The 23,032-nt window shown below is 50.4% G+C and overlaps 1 protein-coding gene across 1 annotated transcript in view; it reads left to right on the plus strand.

Moving 5' to 3' along the window:
* Window positions 1–23,032, plus strand: part of LOC122365134 (fibrillin-1-like) — a 248,808-nt gene that overhangs the window by 122,079 nt on the left and 103,697 nt on the right. Inside the window, exons 13-17 of the mRNA XM_043336109.1 lie at window positions 7,994–8,148; window positions 11,571–11,720; window positions 14,291–14,443; window positions 15,080–15,385; window positions 17,438–17,566. Of these exons, the coding sequence (XP_043192044.1) occupies window positions 7,994–8,148; window positions 11,571–11,720; window positions 14,291–14,443; window positions 15,080–15,385; window positions 17,438–17,566 (893 nt within the window). The remainder of the gene's footprint in view (window positions 1–7,993; window positions 8,149–11,570; window positions 11,721–14,290; window positions 14,444–15,079; window positions 15,386–17,437; window positions 17,567–23,032) is intronic.

Raw genomic sequence — 23,032 nt, forward strand, 5'->3', positions numbered from 1 at the left:
CTCTGGTAGTAGGGCCTCAACCGGCAGCTCGACCCGTAGCTCCCGCAGGGCCTCCCGGCCTACTTGGCGCCACCCCGTGACCAGCTTGAGGCGCTGAGGGGGGTCAGCCATGGCGACCGCTCGGAGGGGGTCCTCTGGCGGGAGCGCGGCAGCCTTCGCGAACATACGCGCCGCTAGCGCAGTACGTCGTGCCGCGACAGGCAGCATGCCAGCCTCGGCCGTCACACCGTGGTGTGGTGCGGAGTGTATGCAGCCCGTGACGATCCTCGCCACGGCGCGCATCTCCCGCTCCAGGATCTCGATGTTGGACTTGGACACTGCCGGCAGCCAGGCAGCAGCCGCGTGCTCTATCGCGCCGCGCACGTAGCCGTTTGCGACGGCGCGCAGCTGCTGTTCTTGCAACCCCCAGCTGCGGCCGGTGAGACGTCGGAGTTGGGCCGCTCGGGGCCGGACGCGCCGACGGAGACTTCTGCAGTGCGGGCCGAAGCTCAGCGTCCTGTCTAGCGTCACTCCCAGAAGTTTCAGCTCAGGTCCCCCTTCCACCAGTTGACCCGCCACGTGGATGTGACAGTCGACGGCGTCTCGGGGGTTCTGGGAGAGGACGAGCAGCTGCGTCTTCTGACCCGCGACCTCCATCTTACTCCGGCGGGCCCACTTCACGAGCGTGTTGGCCGCCAGCTGCGCCCGGTCCCGGGCCACGGCGATGGAGTTGCCGGCGCAGAGCGTCGAGGTGTCATCGGCGAACATGAATGGGGTTGTGCCGGGCAGGGTCTTGAGCGTTGCTACGAGCGGCGCCGACCATAACAGAAACAGGGTCGGAGAGAGGACACTGCCTTGCGGCAGGCCCGCCCTGTACACGCGCTCGCCACTCTTCGTGCCGTTGACTTCGACACAGGCCCTCCGGTCTCGAAGAAATGCCCACACCCAGGTGTTGTAGCAGGCCGGGATTCCCAACTCTGCAAGACGCGCCCTCAGAAGACGGTGGTCGACCCGGTCGTATGCGCGGGAGAAGTCGTATGCCACAAGGACATACTTCTGGGCTGCTTCTCCGTCCGGGACTTGACGTCTCGATGGCGGGCACGGCTTGAGCTGCCATCCATCTTGGACCTGCTGGGTTAGCCGGGCGACGACATCCTCGACGCCCCGCTTCTCGCGGAATCCGACTTGTTCAGGTGGGATCATGTTGCGTTCGGCGGCGAGGTGTGACAGACGGGTCGCGATCACCCGCTCGGCCAGCTTGGCTACGTGGGACGTCAGCGCGATGGGCCGGTAGCTCGCGATCTTCCTTGGGTCCTTTCCCACCTTGGGAATGGGCACTATAACAGCGCGCCGCCATTCCCGCGGGACCACGCCGGACTGCCACGAGCTATTGATGAGGTGAAGGAGGACTTCGCGCGCTCTCGGGCCCAGGTGCTTGATGTGCTCATTACACAGGTCGTCTGGGCCTGGCGACTTCTTGAGTTGCGCCTGCGAGATCTGTCGCGTCAGTTCCTCCTCGGAGAACGGTGAGCAGTAGCCGGACTTCCGCCCCCAGCACTCATGGCACGTCTTGACGTTGGACGCCTTCAGTCTGGTTTTGGTGTCGCGGTCCACCTTCCGGTCCCGCACCTGCTTCGATACGGTCGCATAGGTGCGGTTGAATGCGTTCGCCTTGTCCCGGTCCGACACGAGCGTCCGGTCGCCATCTTCCATCGACTCAGCGGCTCTGTGCTGGTCGTCGGAAGCACCCTCCCACATCTTCAACGTCTTGTGGACGCGGCCGAGGCTCTGATGTTTGTTGAGGGTGGTGGAGACATATTCTCTGAACTGTCTCTGGGAGACACGTCGTTCCACAGATGCTGCTCTGCGTTTTGCCTCCACCCAGCGTTCCTTGGCCGAACGGTCCCCGCTTCTCAGGTCCCGCCGCGCCGCGCGTCTGGGACGCGCGGCGCGGCGGGACCGCCATTCCCGCGACACTGCCTCCTGTCGTCGCGCCGTGTCGTCACGCCGCTACCTCGCAGCTGGTCTGCAACCACGCCGTCGCCGCCTGTAGCCCGATAACAAAACGGCTGTCTGATAATGCCGCGTGTTCTTTGTGATGTTGCTACTGTGATCGTTGCTACTGCTGGTCTGAGACTCGATGTTTCCATTCGTCTTTTACATGTTAAGGATTTGATAATGATACGCTTAGTCCGAGCTTAGGTCGTTTATATCATTTGTTATATGGCATATTTTGGATCAAAGCAGTAAGACACTGCCTCCTGCTTTTGTGATGTATGCTGGCAAGACGCAGGTTCCGGTCGCAGGTCACCCGGACCCGGTTCCAATGTGGTCGGGCTGGCATGCGATAATGTGATGTTGTTTTGCTCGTCTCTGTGTTCCACACTTGATGATGTTTGTGAATCTAACCCACATTGTATAGTATTTTTGTTTGTTTGCGGCCGATGGCCTTGTAAGTTGTAACCGTGGCAATACAGTTTTTCCTGCTATAATTCTCCAATATTCAAGGGTGGGTGGATATCTCTGTATTCACGTATTCCCTTCTCCCAGTACAGTCAGAGAATATCAATTACAGTATTCATACGGATTATACAAGCCTTGTATAATTATTTGAGGTGTGCCGAATCCGAAAGACCGATAAAACTACTAGCGGAAAATGTGACATGATGCCATGGGTTTGTGAAAAGTTTAGGTACCACGTAGCATTCAACTTCCTGCATTTCTGTTTCAACTCAGTTTAACGTATTTCAACGAACATAACATCAAAAATGGCAGCCAGTACCGGCTTCACCTGTCACGGAGAACGCTCAAAAAATTGAGTGTAGATGCTGGCCGGCACTCAATTTTTTGAGCGCCAGCTGACTGTCATCTGTCGTGGCGCTCAATTTATTGAGTATCGCGGTCCCGAACGACAAGTGGCGCTCAAAAAGTTGAGCGTCTTTAGGGCATTTTCTTTCCAAAAACACCGATATAAATTATCACGGCGAGTGTTCGAGAAGAAACCTTGTTGCTCTCTCTTGCCATTGATACCTTATTTGGATACGATATTTGCCGTAGTGTGACGCTAAAGGCATTGTAAAATACCATCGTTTCGCCTATTCCTTCATAATGGGCCCGCTCAATTTTTTGAGCGCTCAATTTTTTGAGCTTTTCCCCCTTGTGCGTGGGACTGAACTGTCCCGTCGGTTACCGCGCCAGCCCCAGGTGCGAGCTGTTACAGCTACTGCCGACCCAACTGTCCCGTCGGTTACCGCGCCAGCCCCAGGTGGGAGCTGTTACAGCTACTGCCGACCCAACTGTCCCGTCGGTTACCGCGCCAGCCCCAGGTGCGAGCTGTTACAGCTACTGCCGACCCAACTGTCCCGTCGGTTACCGCGCCAGCCCCAGGTGCGAGCTGTTACAGCTACTGCCGACCCAACTGTCCCGTCGGTTACCGCGCCAGCCCCAGGTGCGAGCTGTTACAGCTACTGCCGACCCAACTGTCCCGTCGGTTACCGCGCCAGTCCCAGGTGGGAGCTGTTACAGCTACTGCCGACCCAACTGTCCCGTCGGTTACCGCGCCAGTCCCAGGTAGGAGCTGTTATAGCTACTGCCGACCCAACTGTCCCGTCGGTTACCGCGCCAGCCCCAGGTGGGAGCTGTTACAGCTACTGCCGACCCAACTGTCCCGTCGGTTACCGCGCCAGCCCCAGGTGGGAGCTGTTACAGCTACTGCCGACCCAACTGTCCCGTCGGTTACCGCGCCAGTCCCAGGTAGGAGCTGTTATAGCTACTGCCGACCCAACTGTCCCGTCGGTTACCGCGCGAGTCCCAGGTGGGAGCTGTTATAGCTACTGCCGACCCAACTGTCCCGTCGGTTACCGCGCGAGCCCCAGGTGGGAGAGCTGCTCAGCCGGCCATCCAGGCTCTTGGAACAATTTAACATTGAATCTGCTCCTTGTTTACAATGCTCGTCTTCAAATATGACATGGCCTGAAGCTTTTTTTTCACAGCAAACCACGCCCTTAGCCGGCGCTCTCTATTGGCATCTGAGGCTCCATGCAGGTTTTTTAGGGTCCCGTACCGATACCAAGTAGCGCATCCTCGGGCCTTTGCCGGCTTCTGTGGGTCTCATGCCGAGGGCCCGCCTGTGTAACCATGTTCATTGTTCATTACTACCCCATCCTCTACCTCTCCCTGTAGGGGGGCGTGGGGCAAAGCGGCCACCCGGGGCAAAGCGGCCACCCATCGTTTTAGCCCTCCACAACTGGCGTCAGCTCCAATTTATGCTTTCCATTAATGCTTCTCTTCGCGGTCGTTCGAATGAGCCAGACCGGGGTTTCAGGCCCATCGCCATTGTTCTGTGAAATACGGAAAAGTATTCCTTGCCAGGTTACCAACTATTTTTACAATTTTTAAATGTTATTTTATTCCATGACCGTTTGGAATTTTGATAAGCATTCTTGTCCATGCATTGCTTGATTATCGTACATGCCTTCTACCAATTCTAATGTTGTTTACCCACTGATAGCTGAGCTGGAATATTATTGTCTCGGACGGTATGCGCGGGGCTAAGTGGCCGGGGCAAAGTGGCCAGCCCCCAATTGGCCATAAGTTGTTTCCATCTGGATAAGAAACATCATTTATATTCAAATGTGTCGTCATGCACTCATCATGGCCACTTTTCGGTTACATGAGTTACCAACAGGGGCGGCGCCACCGGGGGCAGGGGGGCAAACATATCTTTTTGGCACTCCTGTAATACTGAAGGAAGGCCCTTTTGCTTAAAATCATAGGCCCCTTTTTATCTGTGACTTTGCCACCCCAGACATAGGGTCTGTTCCAGTCGCACTTCCTAACGCCTCTAAACTCCTCCAAGAGCAAGATAGAGGAGGTTGGAGCAGGGCCCTCCTTGGCTTTGTAGGGGCTAGAGCTGCCACTGGAACAGGGAAGCAATCTTGGAGGAGTTTAGAGGTGTTAGGAAGTGCGGCTGGAACAGACCCATAGCCTCGAGCGAGACGCACCAGCTCCTTTACAAATGGAGGGCCGTAATTCATATAGAAGGTTCCTTGTCAGAATTGGAGGTCCCATGTACAAAAAGGAGGGCCCCTAGACAAATAAGAGGCCCCTCGACAAATAGGAGGTCATCTGTACAAATAGTACACCCTTTGGACGATTAGGAGGCCCCTGTACAAATAAGAGGCCCTCTGGACAAACAAGAGGCCCCCTGGGCAAACAGGAGGCCCCCTGGGCAACTAAGAGGCCCCTGGACAAGTAAGAGGTCCCTGGACAAAAAGGAGGCGCGCTAGACAAATACGAGGTCCCCTGGACAAAGAGGAGGCCCCTAGACAAATAAAAGGCCCCTGCACAGTGCCCACATAGGAGGCCCCTAGGCCATTGCACAAATAGGAAGACCTTTGTAGAAAAAGTTGGCCCTCTGTACCAATAGGAGGTCCCTGACAAAAAGCAGGCCCCCTAGACAAATAGTAGGCCCCTGGACAATAAGCAGGCCTCTTGCACTTTGGAGGCACCCTGGGCAAATAGGAGGTCCTCTGTGAATATGGGAGCTTCCCTTTACCAAAAAAAGAAGTCCCTGGACAAGTAGAAGGCCCTTGAACAGAAAGGAGGCCTTCTGTACAGACAGCAGGCCCCCTAGACAAACAGCAGATCTCCTTCTCCGTTTCCTTCGATGGCAGCTGCTTCAATCTCACCACTAGCGTCACTCCAGTGATCCAGGTCGTCTAATGACGTCTCCTCTTCGCCGTTACTCGGTTGTTCCGCCATCTGAACATTGACCACCACTGCATTTCCCGAGTTTTGGGCATCATTGAACTTGTTGGTTCGACGTCGACTCTTCGATCGGGTTCTAGAGCTGACATTTTCTGCACTTGTAGACATTGTTTCTTAGTCACTTAGTTAACCCTCGCCGGCCGAGGGGGGGGGGGGGGCGGTTGCCGTCCCCCGTAGGGTTTTTTTTTCGCGATAGCTCCGAACACGCTGGCGATAGAGAGCTGAAACTTGGCATACCTGACCTTTGATTCAAACCGGATCTTTTGACACCAACGTCCAACCGCATTTTTGGTTCAGATCAGGTCACTGACCTATGACGTCATAAGTGAACCTCTGCACGGTCTTCAGATGTCGCAACTTCGCAACGCCCTCACTGCCAGAGGAGATGTCACAGGGAAATGAAACTTGCAGGATCTAGTATCCATTATGAGACTCACAACTTGTATATCTCGGATTTTTCCTAAAGGTCATATGAGGTCAGGTCATTTTCGTGACCTCACCATTATAAGTCAATGGGGAAAAATGAAAACTGTTTTTCTGGCGCCGGGAACGATCTATAATAACTATCTCAAGCACACAGAATCGTGATTTGATGCACTCCTTGCAAGGTTAGATGCGTCACTTTTGCAATGTTGACTTTGCGTGACGTCATTTATGACGTCATCAAGGTCATATTAGTTTTTCGTCAATAACTCTTGATCAAACTGAGCTAGTGAATCGGGAAAGCCACCAATGGACTCATGAAGACCTGCCGAAGCGAATGATATGCGACATGACCTCTTTCGACCAACTTCGTGACCTGGGGGTGCTGACCTGACCTTGACCTGAGGTCAACACCCTAAGTTGACCTGACCCGAACAAAAAGTATATCATTCGACGCGCCTGAGCGAGGCGAACACGATGCTGCCAAAATCGCGGCTCTGCGGTCGTTTTTTGCGAAGTTATTCACCAAAAATTGAACCGTACCTAGGGGCACTTGACCTGACCTCAGAGGTCACCGGTTGACCTAGGACCTTAAAATCGGGTACCAATCTCTGCGTCTCGTAACGGCGCACACGCTCGTTTTTTCCGCGACGCGCTACCTCCACCAGGGGCGAAACGGCGAGGGGGGGTCGTACCCCCCCTCGGCCGGCGCGTAGGTATGTAGAAAACCAATAGGTCCGGCGATGGTTAAGTCAGTTACTGGGAATGATTAGCTACTACGTTACTTTACGCTACTGACCTACTTTTGTCTATCGGTGGTTTAAAGCTCCCAGACTTACGTTATTTTTTTATCCCACTTTTGACACCAATTGTCACGAAAAACAGATTAGCATTTATTGCTTTCACATGGAAGAGTCATAGCAGCAAGATAACCAGTAACCACACATAAACTAGTACGTAGCTGGTTCGCTTTGGGTTCGCTCCCAAATCCCCCTTTTTTCCGCCGCGTCGATTTACATTTAATAAATTATGCGGCCGTCGCGAGAGAAAATCCCGCAGCACCTTTCGCGGCGGATATTTGCAACAATACTTTGCCGCTCCCGGCCAGGATGGGCGTAGCCCATAGATATGTCAATCGGATAACAACTTTTTGGTATACCGATACCAAACCGATACCAACTTTGTATTTGGTATTTGAATCGTAATGTGTTTGGTATTTTGTTGGTATCATGAACCCTCACTCATGTATAAGAGGCTAAGAAATCGGTAAAAAAAGTTAGTATTTCCCTCATTTTCCCAAGTCGGTTTGGTTTCGGTATTTCTTCGTGGGTTTGGCTGGTGTTTGGTTTGGTATCGGTATTCCGATTTTCCGTAATTGACATCACTAGACTAGCCCAGAAGAGAACAGTGATTCGGTTCATAGTGCTCTCACAGTTTCTCCCCACTTAAAATGTTAGACGAGGCCGTGCTATTCAACATTCATTACCGTATGCCCAAATCAGCATCTAGCAGTGGACGCGGGATTTCTTGACTGATATCTGACCCGCTCTGTCTCTAACCGCTCTGTCTGACCCGCTCTGTCTTATGTCTGACCGCTCTGTCTCTAACCGCTCTAACCGCTCTGTCTCTAACCGCCCGGCCCGCTCTGGTCTCTGACTGATGTCGGACCCCCGCTCTGTCTGATGTCTGACCCGCTCCGTCTGACCCGCTCTATATGACCAGCTTTGTCTCTAACCGCTCTGTCTGACCCGCTCTGTCTGATGTCTGACCCGCTCTGTCTGACCAGCTCTGTTCTCTAACTGATGTCTGACCCGCCTCCCAGCGGCACCTGTAACGACATTGACGAGTGCGCCGAGGGCACTGCCGACTGTGGCCGTGGTCAGGCCTGTCGGAATCAGCCGGGCGCTTTTAGCTGCGTGACAAACACCACTTGTCCGGAAGGGTTCGAGTACTCGAAAGACGGCGCCGACTGTCGGGGTGAGTGTCACCGCTGTCAATATCAGTATCAGTGTCAGTGTCACTGCTGTCAGTGTCACTACTGTCAATATCAGTATCAGTGTCAGTGCCACCGCTGTCAGTGTCTGTGTCACCGCTGTCAGTGTCACTGCTGTCAATATCAGTATCAGTGTCAGTGCCACCGCTGTCAGTGTCACTGCTGTCAATATCAGTATCAGTGTCAGTGCCACCGCTGTCAGTGTCACTGCTGTCAATATCAGTATCAGTGTCAGTGCCACCGCTGTCAGTGTCACTGCTGTCAATATCAGTGTCAGTGTCAGTGTCACCGCTGTCAGTGTCAGTGTCACCGCTGTCAGTGTCAGTGTTACGGCTGTCAGTGTCACTGCTGTCAATATCAGTCAGTCTCAGTGTCAGTGCCAGTGCCACCGCTGTCAGTGTCACTGCTGTCAATATCAGTATCAGTGTCAGTGTCACCGCTGTCAGTGTCACTGCTGTCAATATCAGTATCAGTGTCAGTGTCACCGCTGGGGCATTCCACGATAGATCGTACCACTTTTTTCCAATTTGACACCCTCATCTCTCGGAATTTGACGAGAATTGGTCTCAGGGGTAATCAGGGGCTCTGAATCCACCTGTAACAATTTCAGGCTTATCAGATAAGTATTTTTTGAGTTATGGTGTATAACATTTTTTGGATCTTGCTTTGCAGCGCTAAGTTTGGCGGGCTGTAACTCTAAGACGGATTATTTAAATGCCAAATGTCATATAACATTGAACTTGCAATGAAACAGAGATTAACACGCGCAGTGGAAGGGTTGCGAGTACTACGCCCAGTGGAAGGGGGGGGGGGCGGATGTCGCCCCCCCCCTAAGATCTCAGCTCCCACTGGAGCTAGAAAAACGAAATTTGGAGGGTAGGTGAGGGCCATGGGGAACTCTGTTGTGTGTGAATTTCATGACCCTAGGTCAATATCTTCAAGGTCAAATGAGGTCAAATGTGGTCAAATCTGCCATATTTGAGACTTTTTTGCGTTTACACGCCGATAACTCAAAAAGTTACCGGCCGATTTTCTTTTTTCTTTCACTATACGAAAGATCAAACATTTGTGAGTATGTATGGTGAATTTCTAGTTAATCCAACAATAAATATGGCAGTTAAAAGCCTGGTAAGGGTAAGATGTCGCCGGCTGAAGCGGGATCGGCCGACGCGGGAAACGCGGCATTCACAATTTTGTGTTTACACACTCATAACTCAAGTTGTTACCGGCCGATTTTCAAAATTCTTTGACCATATGATTGCCTGTACATTTCTCAGTCTTCTCACCAAATTTGACGCGAATCTAATGTAATCAGCGGTAAGGAGCGCGATGTAAAGACGGAACCGTCCCGCCCCGGCACAGTCTACAATTCAGGCGGCGCGTAACGGCTAGCGCCGGCCGCCGCGCCGCCGCGCCGCCGCCGCGGCAGGATGTTTGACTTTACACCGCTATTACTAGAAAAGTTGTGAACCGATTTTCTTATTTCTGGCACGGTAAGATCCGCAATTCAATTCTGGACAGGTAGCCAAAACTTCACATTAATATTATGTTTGCAGCGCGAGTTATTGGCGAAAAACAGGAGGGGTGGGCGAAATCCGCCCCCCCCCCCCTTCCACTGCGCGTGTTAATATGTATTTTTGAAAATTTCGAAAAATACGCTATTTTGATATATGACATATCGAGTTTTCTTTCATTTGTATTTTTTGGACTTTGGGACCAAATTTTTTTGAATTTTTATTTCTTTAAAAAAATATTTGGCTCATTGTTAAGAAGTATGCAAAAAATTAGGAAGGTGTTCTTTCTATAAATGTATTTATTTTACGTCATGATAACGGTTTCGAATAGTGATTTCGGGAGGGGAGCTTACAAATGGCGTGGTAAAGCTGCCTAGTGACATCACGGGTTACTGAAATTTCAATTCAAGTCTGAGTCATCTGAAAAAAGTGAAAAGAGGGTTCATTCAACCCTCTTTCCTGTAAGCGCGAGGGTGAAAAAGGCTGTTTGGTTCTGACATTGTTTTGGACGCCAATGACCATAGCTGTCCGAGATGAAAGTTACAGGACGCATACATGGTGTCCTCCAGAGGTCTCACAACTTGTATATCTGGGAATTTTTCAAGGTTACATGAGGCCAGGTCGGTCACGTGACATCACTGTTATAAATCAATGGGGAAATATAAAAACTGTTATTTTGGCGCCGAGAATGATCTAAAACTATCCCACGTACATGGTATCGTGATTTCATGCACTCCTTGCAAAGTCCAATGCTTTACTTTTGCATTGTAAACCTTGCGTGACGTCATTTATGACGTCACTAGGGTCGTACGAGTTTTTCGTCAATAACTCCCGATCAAATCGAGCTAGAGAGTCGGGAAAGCCACCAATGGACTCGGGAAGACCTTCCGAATCGAATGATATGCCATATGATACCCTTTACCCAGCTTCGTGACCTGAGGGGCTCTGACCTGACCTTGACCCGAGGTCAACTACTTAAGTTGACCTCACCCTAGCAAAAAGTATACCATTCGATGCACCTGAGCTAGGCGAACACAATGATGCCAAAATCGCGGCTCTGCGGCCATTTTTTGCGAAGTTATTTACTAAAAACCGAACCCGTAACTTCAGTCACGTGACCTGACCTCAGACTCTACCGGTTAACCTGAGACCTTAAAATCGGGTACCAATCGCTGCGACTTGTAACGGCACACACGCTCGTTTTTTCCGCGAGGCTCTAGCTCTATTAGAAGCGAAACGGCGTGCTGGGGTCGTATCAACCCCTCCGAAACCCATTTTGTTTGCGGGAAAATGAGGAACTTATAGAAAGAACACCTTTCTAATTTTTTGCATGTCGATTTGCAATGACATGAAGATTATTTCGAAAAAATAAAAATGTGAAAAATTTTGGTCCCAAAAGTCATTAGAGGCAAATGAAAAAAGATTAAGGTTTTTGCTCAACAATGAAATTTTTTCTTTGGAATTTTTAAATAGTAATATTAATTTTTGATTCATTGCAAGCTTAGTGTTGTTTACTTTTTGTTGGTTGCTTAACCTGTTCTTGAGTTATAGGCCATCAAACTCACCGTTACATACCGAAGTTAAAAAAATGTAATGCCATATAACTCAAAAAGTTTTGTTCTGAGAAGTCTGATATTTTGCCAGGCGTCTTTGGGGCCTATGATTACCCCTAGGACCGATTTTCATTAAAATCTGAGAGATGAGGGTGACGGGCCTGGTACGATCTATCGTGGAATGCCCCCGCTGTCAGTGTCACTGCTGTCAATATCAGTATCAGTGTCAGTGCCACCGCTGTCAGTGTCAGTGTGACGGGTGCACTTTGCAATCAGTGTAATCTGACCCGTGAGGGGCTGCTCTGACCCGTATGGGCTGCTCTGGCTCGCTGCCGACAGATGTTGATGAGTGCGTGGCGGGGACCGACGGTTGTGACCCGCGCTCGACAACCTGCTCCAACACTGAGGGCGGCTTCCTCTGCGTGCCGCTGCCGGCCAGCCGCTGCCAGCCTGGCTACAGGTTCAATGACATCCTACAGCAGTGTGCTGGTATGTTCTCGGCGGCGCACCGTCACCCACGGGTCGGGGACCGTCACAGGAGGCGTCACAGTGGCGGGGGGCGGGGGAGGTCACATATGGGTCGGGGACCCTCGCAGGGGTGGCTTTGTATAGCCCCTTCCCCATAGGCGCAGGAGCCGGGGGGGGGGGGGGGGGGGGGCAGTGGGGGCAGCTTGTCCCCTCCCCTCAACTCTGGGGCCGTGGGGGCGGTGCCCCCACAGCTTTGAGACGGAATACCACACTTTTTTGCAAATGTTTTCTTTTTTGTTGAAAAAGCCAAGGGATGAAAAATAAGTGGACTAAAACCGGAGAGAAAACTAGATTTGGGGGTACCCTAGGTTGATCTCTATTATGGTGTGCGCCCCCCCCCCCAGTCTGAACGCAGTTCCCGCGCCCCTGCCCTTCCCACATATACCCGTTTTAGAAGTTTAGACCATCATCGCTCGAGCTGTTTTAACCCTCGCCCGTATAGGGGGGGTCGAACGGACCCCCCCATGGTTTTTCGCGAATAACTCGCGTAAAAAGCGGCCGATCGTGACGAAACTTTCAGTACCCTCGCGTTCATCAATTTTACACCTACCCTGAAAATTTCATGACCCTGACCCAAATGACCTTTGACCTGTGACCTACTTTTCGAGACCATGTTTGGCCGGAATCGCGATTCGGCGTATGTCGGCTCGCATTAGCCGCGCGTTTGCAGTCTTTTCGTGGTTTCAAGCGTTCAAACATGTGATATGATGTTGCCCCCATGCATTAGGGTGGGTGTCAAGGTCACCTGAAGGTCAGGTCAGGTCATTGACCTTTGATGACCTCGGTTCACTTTTTCGAGTTTTACATGTTTCTAGGCCAGTTTTTAGAGCTGAATTCGAATTAAGCAACCGTATGAACATTTACGAAGTAGTTTTGGTGCCTTCGTAACATGTTACGAAGCTGTCAGAGGCGGTTGCCACCTACTACGAACACCCTTACTGGTTGACCTGACCTGACCTGACCCGACCCGGCCTAAATGCATGAAGACATGATCTGTGATCAAAACTAACATGATATTCGTGATCAGAACCCCGAAAAACCCCATAGCAGCCACACTTTACGACGTTCTAACAGGTCCCGATTTTCCCGACTTTTGGGTCATTGACCTGACCTGCAAGGTCAACCAATGACCTAGGACCTTAAAATTAGGTATCATCGGCTTCCTCTCGTCACGGGCAACACGCTCGTTTTTTCCGCGAAGCTCTAGCTCGATCAGGGGCGAAACGGCAAGGGGGGGGGGGTCCAACGGACCCCCCCCCCCCTTATACGTTCGCGGCTGGAAAAACACCAATACGGGCGAGGGTTAATTTAGCCCCACAACTTTAGGGCCGCATTTTTAGGGCCACACCTCCACGAGATTTTGAATTTTGCATTTAGGGCATCACAAAAGAAAACTTTACGGCGATAAAGGACTTTATTCAAAGCGTCGTTTCCATGACAACCAAGCTCCTGGATGGAGCCCCGCGACACGATTACTTTGTAGGGCCTTGGTTTGTAGCGGCACGGGGGCAGACGCGTCCGAATCCTGTCCGCTTTTTCATTAACCCGCGTCCTGCTCGGGGACGGGGGGGGGGAGGGGTTGAACATCCCCTGCGGTTTTCCGCGATCCACTGATATGCAACATGACGTCACATGCAGGGGCCCGGGAACTACTTTCAGACTGGGGGGGGGGGGCACACCATAATAGAGATCAACCTGGGGTACCCCCAAATCTAGTTTTCTCACCGGTTTTAGGCCACTTATTTTTCATCCCTTGGCTTTTTCAACAAAAAAGAAAACATTTGCAAAAAAGTGCGGTTTTCCGTCTCAAAGTTGTGGGGGCACCGCCCCCACGGCCCCAGAGTTGGGGGGGGGGGGCAAGCTGCCCCCACTGCCCCCCCCCCCCCCGTTCCCGCGCCTATGGTCACATGTGACGTCATTTAAACTTTTTATTCAAAGGATAGTATATTCGTAACATCCAGAGGAGCCTGCGAAGAAAGTCAAATAATTGCGGCCGAGTCAAGGGAAGTTCTTTGCATGAAGGCAATGCTGCCATAGCTTGTTGCGCTAAAAGAGGTTTTCAAAGATTTACTTGACATGTGGCAGGCTGCCATCGATTTTAAAATGGAGTTTCGTCAGAGTGTTAGAAATTGTTAGAAATTATAATGATGGCCCAAAAAAATTTAGGGCATCACTTCCGATGAGGCTCTAAATTTGTCAGTGCACTTATTACATCAAAAAGCTTTGAAAAAAATACGTCATCAATTTTTGATGACGTAAATTAAAATCTTTGAATTTTCTGGTTTAGAGCCGCCAAATGTGGCGTTAAATGGGGAAAACCAAAGCATGTCTCTTGCGTTATGAAGGATACCTGTCATGCGGTGGGGGGGGGGGGGTAATTATACCAAGTGATAATCACAGGGAGTGTCAATTTTGGCCCAACCGGTTGGCGTGGAGTGTCCTGATGGTATTTGCCCTCAAAGCGGGTGGAAATAGCTTCCATGTTGGCACCCACTGTGTCCATCTCTCGGTGTTTATATGCCTGCTCTCAGACATCGACGAGTGCGAGGAGGGCACAGCCAACTGCCAGCCGGCGGCCGAGTACTGCGCCAACACGGCCGGTGGCTTCACGTGTCAGCGCCGACAGGATGGCGTGCAGTGTGCCACCGGCTTCCGGCTCAACGCCACCTCCGGCGTCTGCGACGGTGGGAACACACACACACGCACGCACGCACGCACACCCCCCCCCCCCCCCACACACACACAGACCAGTGTGCTGGCACACACTGCCAACGACACACACTGCCACACTGCCAGTGATAACACTCTGCCACACTGCTAGTGCTAGAGACATACACTGTCAGCGACACACATTGCCACACTGCCAGTGACAACACACTGTCACACCGCCAGTGACAACACACTGCCACACTGCTAGAGACACACACTGCCAGTGACACACACACTGCCACACTGCCAGTGACAACACACTGTTAGCGACATACACTGCCACACTGCCAGTGAGAACACACTGCCACACTGCCAGTGACACACACTGTCAGTGACACACGTTACCACACTGCCAGTGACAACACACTGCCACACTGCCACACTGCCAGTGACACACACTGCCACACTGTCAGCGACACATACTCGATACTACCAGTTACACATACTGTCAGTGTTGGTGTCAGTGTCAGTGTCCATGTCCTGTCGGTGTGTGTCAATGTCAGTGTCAGTGTCTGTCAGTGTCAGTGTTGATGACATTGTCGGTGTCAGTGACAGTGTCTATCGGTGTCATTGCTGGTTTCGGTGTCAGTGTTTGCTCTGCCGACCGGCAGACATTGACGAGTGCGCCGACGGCGTGCACTCGTGCCGGCGCCCGCTGCACTGCGTCAACATCCGCGGCAGCTTCACGTGCACGCTGGCGGCCGCCGGGGACCGGTGCGCGGCCGGCAGCCGGCTGCTCGACGGACGCTGCGTCGACGTCGACGAGTGCCGCGAGGGCAGCCACCTCTGTGACCGGGCCACCGAGCGCTGCGTCAACGAGCGCGGCGGCTACCGGTGTGCGTCGGCGGCCGGCCCGGCGCCGGCCGCCGACTGCCCGCCGGGATTCCGGCGGTCGGCGCCGCTGGGCCGCTGCGTCGGTACGTACCGCGCCGCTCGGCCGCCGACGCCAACACCTTGTGCAGGCGTCAGTAGCGTGTGGGCGCTCCACTGACATTGGCGCTAGTTCAGAGCGTGCAGGCTCACACGAGCGCTGGCGCGCGACGAGTCGCGAATTTCATCCGACTGTTCGTCTGCTATCTCCACCTGCGCCCTGGGCAGATTGTAGCCGCACTGTGTGCATCAGGGCTGCGGAGTCGGAGTCGGAGTCGGAGTCGGAGTGGGAAGATTTGTCCGGAGTCGGAGTCCAAGCTGGAGTCGCTAAAATTTGACCGACTCCGACTCCGGAGTCGGAGTTAACGCTGCCTGGCTCATAGTCATGTCATTTACCTGGTTGCTTAACGATATTTCGCTTGTTGACCTTTCAAAATCAAATTTAGTTGAAGCTAAGGACATACCACTGTTTTGGACGAGCGTTTTCATTTAACAATGCTGAAGAAGGCTGCTGCGTCAAAACCTGTTTTTATTTCTGCCTGCTACTTAAAAAAGTACTTATCTGCAATAATCTGCCTTGAAACGCGTAAAGGGCCGCTTCAGGCAAGATAAAAGGGTGTCCGACATCATATTTGATTTCATTATATGGGCTTCACGAGCCATATTCGGAGACGAAGCTGGAATCGGAGTCGGAGCCGATTTTGTTAAGCCGGAGTAGGAGTCGCCTTAAAATTCATCCATGGTGTGCATAACGCATCTGTCGCTCTGGAAGCATTCGGAAGTGTAATTAATACCTGACCGTGGTCCCTCTCTCTCTCTCTCTCTCTCTCTCTCTCTCTCTCTCTCTCTCTCTCTCTCTCTCTCTCTCTCTCTCTCTCTCTCTCTCCTCTCTCTCTCTCTCTCTCTCTCTCTCTCTCTCTCTCTCTCTCTCTCTCTCTCTCTCTCTCTCTCTCTCTCTCTCTCTCTGTCTCTGTCTCTGTCTCTGTCTCTGTCTCTGTCTCTGTCTCTGTCTCTGTCTCTGTCTCTGTCTCTGTCTCTGTCTCTGTCTCTGTCTCTGTCTCTGTCTCTGTCTCTGTCTCTGTCTCTGTCTCTGTCTCTGTCTCTGTCTCTGTCTCTGTCTCTGTCTCGTCTCTGTTTCTGTCTCTCTGTTCTCTGTTTCTCTGTTTCTCTGTTTCTCTGTTTCTCTGTCTCTCTGTCTCTGTCTCTGTCTCTCTGTCTCTGTCTCTCTGTCTCTCTGTCTCTGTCTCTCTGTCTCTGTCTCTCTGTCTCTGTCTCTCTGTCTCTGTCTCTCTGTCTCTGTCTCTCTGTCTCTGTCTCTCTGTCTCTGTCTCTCTGTCTCTGTCTCTCTGTCTCTGTCTCTCTGTCTCTCTGTCTCTGTCTCTCTGTCTCTGTCTCTCTGTCTCTCTGTCTCTCTGTCTCTCTGTCTCTCTGTCTCTGTCTCTCTGTCTCTCTGTCTCTGTCTCTCTGTCTCTGTCTCTCTGTCTCTCTGTCTCTCTGTCTCTCTGTCTCTGTCTCTCTGTCTCTCTGTCTCTGTCTCTCTGTCTCTGTCTCTCTGTCTCTCTGTCTCTCTGTCTCTCTGTCTCTCTGTCTCTCTGTCTCTGTCTCTCTGTCTCTGTCTCTCTGTCTCTCTGTCTCTGTCTCTCTGTCTCTCTGTCTCTGTCTCTCTGTCTCTCTGTCTCTGTCTCTCTGTCTCTCTGTCTCTCTGTCTCTGTCTCTCTGTCTCTGTCTCTCTGTCTCTCTGTCTCTCTGTCTCTGTCTCTCTGTCTCTGTCTCTCTGTCTCTGTCTCTCTGTCTCTGTCTCTCTGTCTCTGTCTCTGTCTCTCTGTCTCTCTGTCTCTCTGTCTCTCTGTCTCTGTCTCTCTGTCTCTGTCTCTCTGTCTCTCTGTCTCTGTCTCTCTGTCTCTGTCTCTCTGTCTCTCTGTCTCTCTGTCTCTCTGTCTCTCTGTCTCTCTGTCTCTCTGTCTCTCTGTCTCTCTGTCTCTCTGTCTCTGTCTCTCTGTCTCTGTCTCTCTGTCTCTGTCTCTCTGTCTCTGTCTCTCTGTCTCTGTCTCTCTGTCTCTCTGTCTCTCTGTCTCTATCTCTCTGTCTCTGTCCGTCAGACGTGGACGAGTGCACGGAGCGGCCGGACGTCTGCGGGCCGCACGGACGCTGTACCAACACCCGCGGACACTTTACCTGCCAGTGCCAGCTCGGCTTCAAGAGCGACACGCAGAGCACGCGCTGCGTAGGTCAGTCCGGCACTGCCCCCCCCCCCGACCCGACCCGACCCGTAGGGGTAGCGCGCGCGGCGTCCGTCACTGTGCCCTCCCCATTAGCCCGGCACCGCCTGGGCTATTTCCGTACCCACGACAGCCTGGGGGGGGGGGTCGGATTCGACCCCCCCTGTTATCTCGAGAACCAATGGTCGTATCGAGCCCCGCGAGCCGGCGTTCGAAAGGTCTCTACTAGACCTTCCCAAAGCGCTCTTAAAATTTTAATATTGAGGTCATCTTTCGGGTCAAGGTCAGGTCAAAGGTCAAATTCTGGGGTTTTGCATGATTAGGCTTACAGACAGCGGAATCGATAGCTGCTGCTCGAAAGTCGAAACTCACCAAAAATGACCTCAAAGACCTAGTGAAGGTACCATGTGCGTAAATGGTCAGGTCATTAAGTACGGGTCAAGGTCAGGTCAGGTCACGAAAGGTCAGGGTTTTCACTTTCTGCTACATGGGCGTGCGACACATGTTTTATGGCTTATTTTTCTCGCCGAATCCGATGGTAATGTTTATATGTGACCCCAAGTCACTGTGCTGGTGATAAGTGTGCATTAAAGGCATAAAAATGGTTTATACCATACATAACTAAACGCGGGCCAAGAAAAAAGTCAATTTTTCAACTTTTTATTTTTGACATAAAAATGCACTTCTCTAGACGAACTTTGTCCCAGGAATCTAGTGGTGCCAATTGTTTTCACATGCTATGTTCAAAAGTGCCTCTAATTCACGAAAATGCTTATGACGTCGCCATGCGCTATGCATGTTGGAACTATTTTTTACAATTTGGGGGTCAAAAATCAAGATAGAAAGTTGAAATTTGGGACATCTAATGTTCTAATACAGCTCTATTACATATATTCCGGTGTTTTAGAAATTCTCAAATTTTCGGATTTTATTAACTGTTTTCCAAAAATATAGCATTTTGAATTTTAGGTGTGAAAACGCATTTTATGGAAAATCCGAGACAGTTTTTTTAAAGAACTCTTTGAGTTGCGTCCATTCATGTTCTTAATTTGCAATTTGCTCTAAACCTTGATTTTTGTCGATTTTTTTTTTTAAACATTTACCACTTTTTGACTTAAAACGCCATAAAGTTACATCACTAAAATCGATATATCTAAAAAAATTGGAAAAAGTTTCTTAAAAAATACACAGAAGACGTCAACTTGATAGGGAAGAAGGTATGCCAAGTTTCAAGTTGATAGCGTAAGCGGTTCATGAGTTATTCAAGAAAAATGGAGGGGCGGTCGGATCCGACCCCCCCCCCCCGGCGGTCGCGGGTTAGGAAGAGCGCGCGCCGCCTCCGTCAGTGTCCCCCCCCCACCCCGTGCAGTTCTCAGACGGTCGCTGATCTAGTCTCACAAGAGCATATTGAACAAATTGCAGAGCCAATAGGGCCCATTTAAATATTCTACTCATGTTTGGTATCGGGCAACTACATATATTAGTTAGTAGTCCACAGAAAAGCTATCTATCGACTAGTCTATCCGTCGACCTGGGCCCGGATGAGTGGTCTCAGCCAATTTCGACATTGTGTGTGTGTGTGGGGGGGGGGGGGTATTTGACCACACCCGATTATCTCGAAAACTAAGAAAAGCTAGGGGGAAGTTTGGAAAGACGCACTACATAGCTCGCTAAAAGGCCTTTTGCAGAATTATGTTCTGTGCTCCTCGAGTATGAACTGTGTCCGTGTCACCACTGTGTCACCACTGTGTCACCACTGTGTCATCACAGTGTCACCACAGTGTCACCACTGTACTGTAGGCGTTTGGGCCGGTCTAGCCTCTCACGTGGCAAAAAATTGCTTTTATGAAAACAAAAAGACATACCAATTGACTACGAAATGTCTTTACAGTTCAGGCATGACATTGATTTGGTCATGCAACATCTTGGTATAGGGTGAAATGGGCCTCAAATACGAAGTTTTTTTTTTGCCGTAGACAGGTCATAATTAACGGACGCCATTTAATTGCGTCCCAGAAAAGCTATTTCTGGCACCTAAAAGCTGACTCGCTCCAAAATTGGTCCTCAGCACCTATTTGGTGGATACCAGCACCAATCATGGAAAATGACCTTAATTAGCTGTTTCTGGCACCTATTCATCGGTACGCCTTACTCTTTTTTCTGAATCTGGCACCTAAATGCTGAGCGTAGCACCAATCTAGTAGAAAAATGAACTACTGGCTGGTAGAATCATGTTGTTCTGGTATAATGACCCCTGGAGTCTAGCCTAAAGGTTGCCAGTGCAGCTACACTCTAAGACAGCCCCGTAGTGATCTCAGCATTGTATATGACGTTTAAGTAAGCAAATAATATTGATTTGTTTGAAAAAACAATGTCATTTAAATATTTTAAAGTATTTATTTGTAATGCTTCAAGGGAAACATTTTTGTGAGTAATTGTCTCGATTTTGACCATTAAAACGGGTATTGTATTTTTGACGTCATCAAATAGCTCCAAAAAAGAAATGTGATGTTTTCATTCCGTTCAAGGCCGCTGAAGAAACGCGGGATCTTGCGTGGGACATTGTCCGTTGTTTGCCGCGCAGAGTTGTGCCGTGGTTGTGCCTTTTTCATCCGTTTCTTACTTATGTCATATGTGTGCATGAAGCTTCGATTTTGTTTTTGGTTATTGTGTGGCCGGTCAGTCAAACGCCCCTGTAGAAACCGGATGCTGCGTTTGATCGAGATGGAGTCAGACGATGATTGCAGAAAGCTAATAATATTGAAAAGAGTTGCGTGCATGGGCGCCGCCACCGGGGGGGACGGGGGGGACGCGTCCCCCCCACTCTCAGAATGGAAGGGGGACGTCCCCCCCAAACTCATTACGGAGCGAGCGAAGCGAGCGCAGTCTAACGGAAATTTCTGAGTATGCCGTGGTCACGCTTTTGCTAGGCTTATATCTCAGCAACCACTTGACCGATTTACATGCGGTAATTTTTGTAGGGTAGCACTACACCTTTTTAGGCGCAATTTCAAAAAGTTAAAGACCAAAGTCAAAAAGTTTACATTCAAAATGCACGTGAACGTTTTGAATTTGGTCTTTAACTTTTTGAAATTGCGCCTAAAATGCTGTAGATTCATTCCTTCTAACGAGCATCGGACTATTCCCGATGCATGTGAGTGACCCCATATGCACGTGCCACGTGAAAAACGAAGAGGTGTCAGTTTTGTAACAATTTCAATATCTCGGCAACTACTGGGCCGATTGCGCTGAAAGTTGGCATGTAGGTAGGTATACCCAGGCCCATGTCACTCCACTTTTGATGACATCATAAGGGGGTCTCAGGACAATTAATGGCGTGGTGCGCCACAATCGCTGCCAAGCTACTTGCCAACAGCTAGTGTTTTTGAAAATATTTTTTTTTTTTTAATTAAGTTTCAAATAATGAAAATATTGTAATAAAGTTGTAACTTAAATCTGTAACATATTTAAAAACTTACTGAAAAATGATTTATTCATAGTAAAAATATAAGCTCGATGCATTTTTACGTTGCTTTCCTGCTGCTGCAGAGGGTTCTTAAATCGTCTATATCTTCAAAACCGGCCATTTCTTAGCATATTGCTGCTCTTTTTTGTCGCTAGAAAATTAGTTGGGCTTTCTATTGACATCAACGGTTGAGCGGTATGTGGAGATTGCCATCAATAATCTTCAAATGAAATTAGTCATTTTTACGTTGCAAAGGAATGGAGTACCCCTTGCGAGCATCAGGGATGACGTCACTCAGGATCTGTCTCTGATTGGTCGGCGGGGGAGTGACTGTACCTTCTATAGATGGCCTTGGGTATACCCACTAGGCAATGCATATCCGTGTGCCACAGTTGGGGTGCTGCTGCACGTGCGCACATGCAGGGGTCGATTCCAGATCTCGAGAACGGCTGAACCGATTGTGCTGAAATCTGATACGTGGTTAGAGACCGGTTAGTAGGGTGCCGTGCAAAAGTCAGTTGGGACCCATTTTGCACGTGCGCATGTGCAGGGTGCCGCTTCCAGATCTCGAGAACGGCTAGGCCGATTGCGCTCAAATTTGGCACATCGTTAGGGACCAGTTAGAAGGGTGCAGTGCATAAGTTAGTTGGAGGTATCCCCTCGCAATTTCGCACGTGCAAGGCCCACCCCACCCTCTCGCTCGCTCCGTTGGTCGCCCCAAAAGGCGTTTTACTTATTGTTATCCTACTCGAAATTTGATTAGGCCCTTCGGTCAAATGAGACCATTTCAGAGCCGCAAGTATGAAAGAATTGGTGGGAGACATTGGTCGGGCAGCCACCCCAGTGAGCCACTTGGGATGAACCCGACCAATTGAACAGGCAGCCCAGCCCACTGGCACTCATTGCACCCGGCAAAGGACTATAGCTCCAGTGGAGCCATTCCCGCATGGGATAGAGTTGCCCGTCCAGCCCGGAGCAGGGGGTTGCGGCGTGGAGGAGAAGGATTTTACTGTCCTGAGGATAGAAGAGATAGAACGGTGCCGAATCTGAGAGGGTCCAGGAGGTTTACATACTCAGTATATGGGGTGTGGGCCTACATGCATTGGTCTGACCCCTGCCACCTCGGCCAACAAAATCTCCACCTCTTATTCGACCTGTCATCGCGGAACTGCCGATTTTTGATATCGTGATCAACGTGTGTCGTATAACACGACTGGCCGAACACGGGCCTAATATATTTCGTCTAACCAGCCAAGAGCATGACTTTACACCAATCCGACCTCGAAGTCAAATCCGAACATTTTCGAAGACTTCAACTCCGACTCTGGCCAAAACTGGCCAGTCGTGCCAAAAAAAGTGTGCAGTCAACTCCGACTGATTCCGGCTCCGACCCCACACTTCTGCAGTTACGCCACACTAAATTAAATTTCCAGCTTCTAAGAAACAAGCTAATGCTATAGGTACGGTTGACAGGACCACAAAACTTTGAGGCGACTTGACTACTTGACTTGGTTTTCCTGACCTAAGGTTTTCTGGTATCAAGCTTGTTACACGGGCTGCAAAATTCGTATTTTGGAGCAGTTTTGCCTAATGTTTTTTGCCAATTTTCGCGGCGCTTCGCGCCGACTCGTGCACAAACCAAAAGAGAGATTTGTGACTATACAACGCCCCCTCCCCCACGCGGGTATGCAATATGTATTACCTATATGCAATATGCATTATCGATCATATTAGTGGCATACATCAGCAATTATACCGTGATAGAACACGAGGCTTTGCCGTGTCAAACTGAATCGGACATCAGATGTGTATACCTATAGGTAGGTTCTTGGTGGGAATGCGGTCTATAGCCATTACTAACCTAAACTACTTTCCTCAAACCAGTTGTTTTGCCACAGTTTTATGAGTTTTTAAACTTAAAATGGTCAGGAAATTATGAATATTTGCAAAAGGATTTTTTACATCACTATTGTCCATCTTTCGTAGAAGCTACTTACTTACCTATATTG

The sequence above is a fragment of the Amphibalanus amphitrite genome, unplaced genomic scaffold, assembly GCF_019059575.1.
Source record: "Amphibalanus amphitrite isolate SeventyFive unplaced genomic scaffold, NRLGWU_Aamphi_draft 000717F_arrow, whole genome shotgun sequence".
Taxonomy (NCBI): Eukaryota; Metazoa; Arthropoda; class Thecostraca; order Balanomorpha; family Balanidae; genus Amphibalanus; species Amphibalanus amphitrite.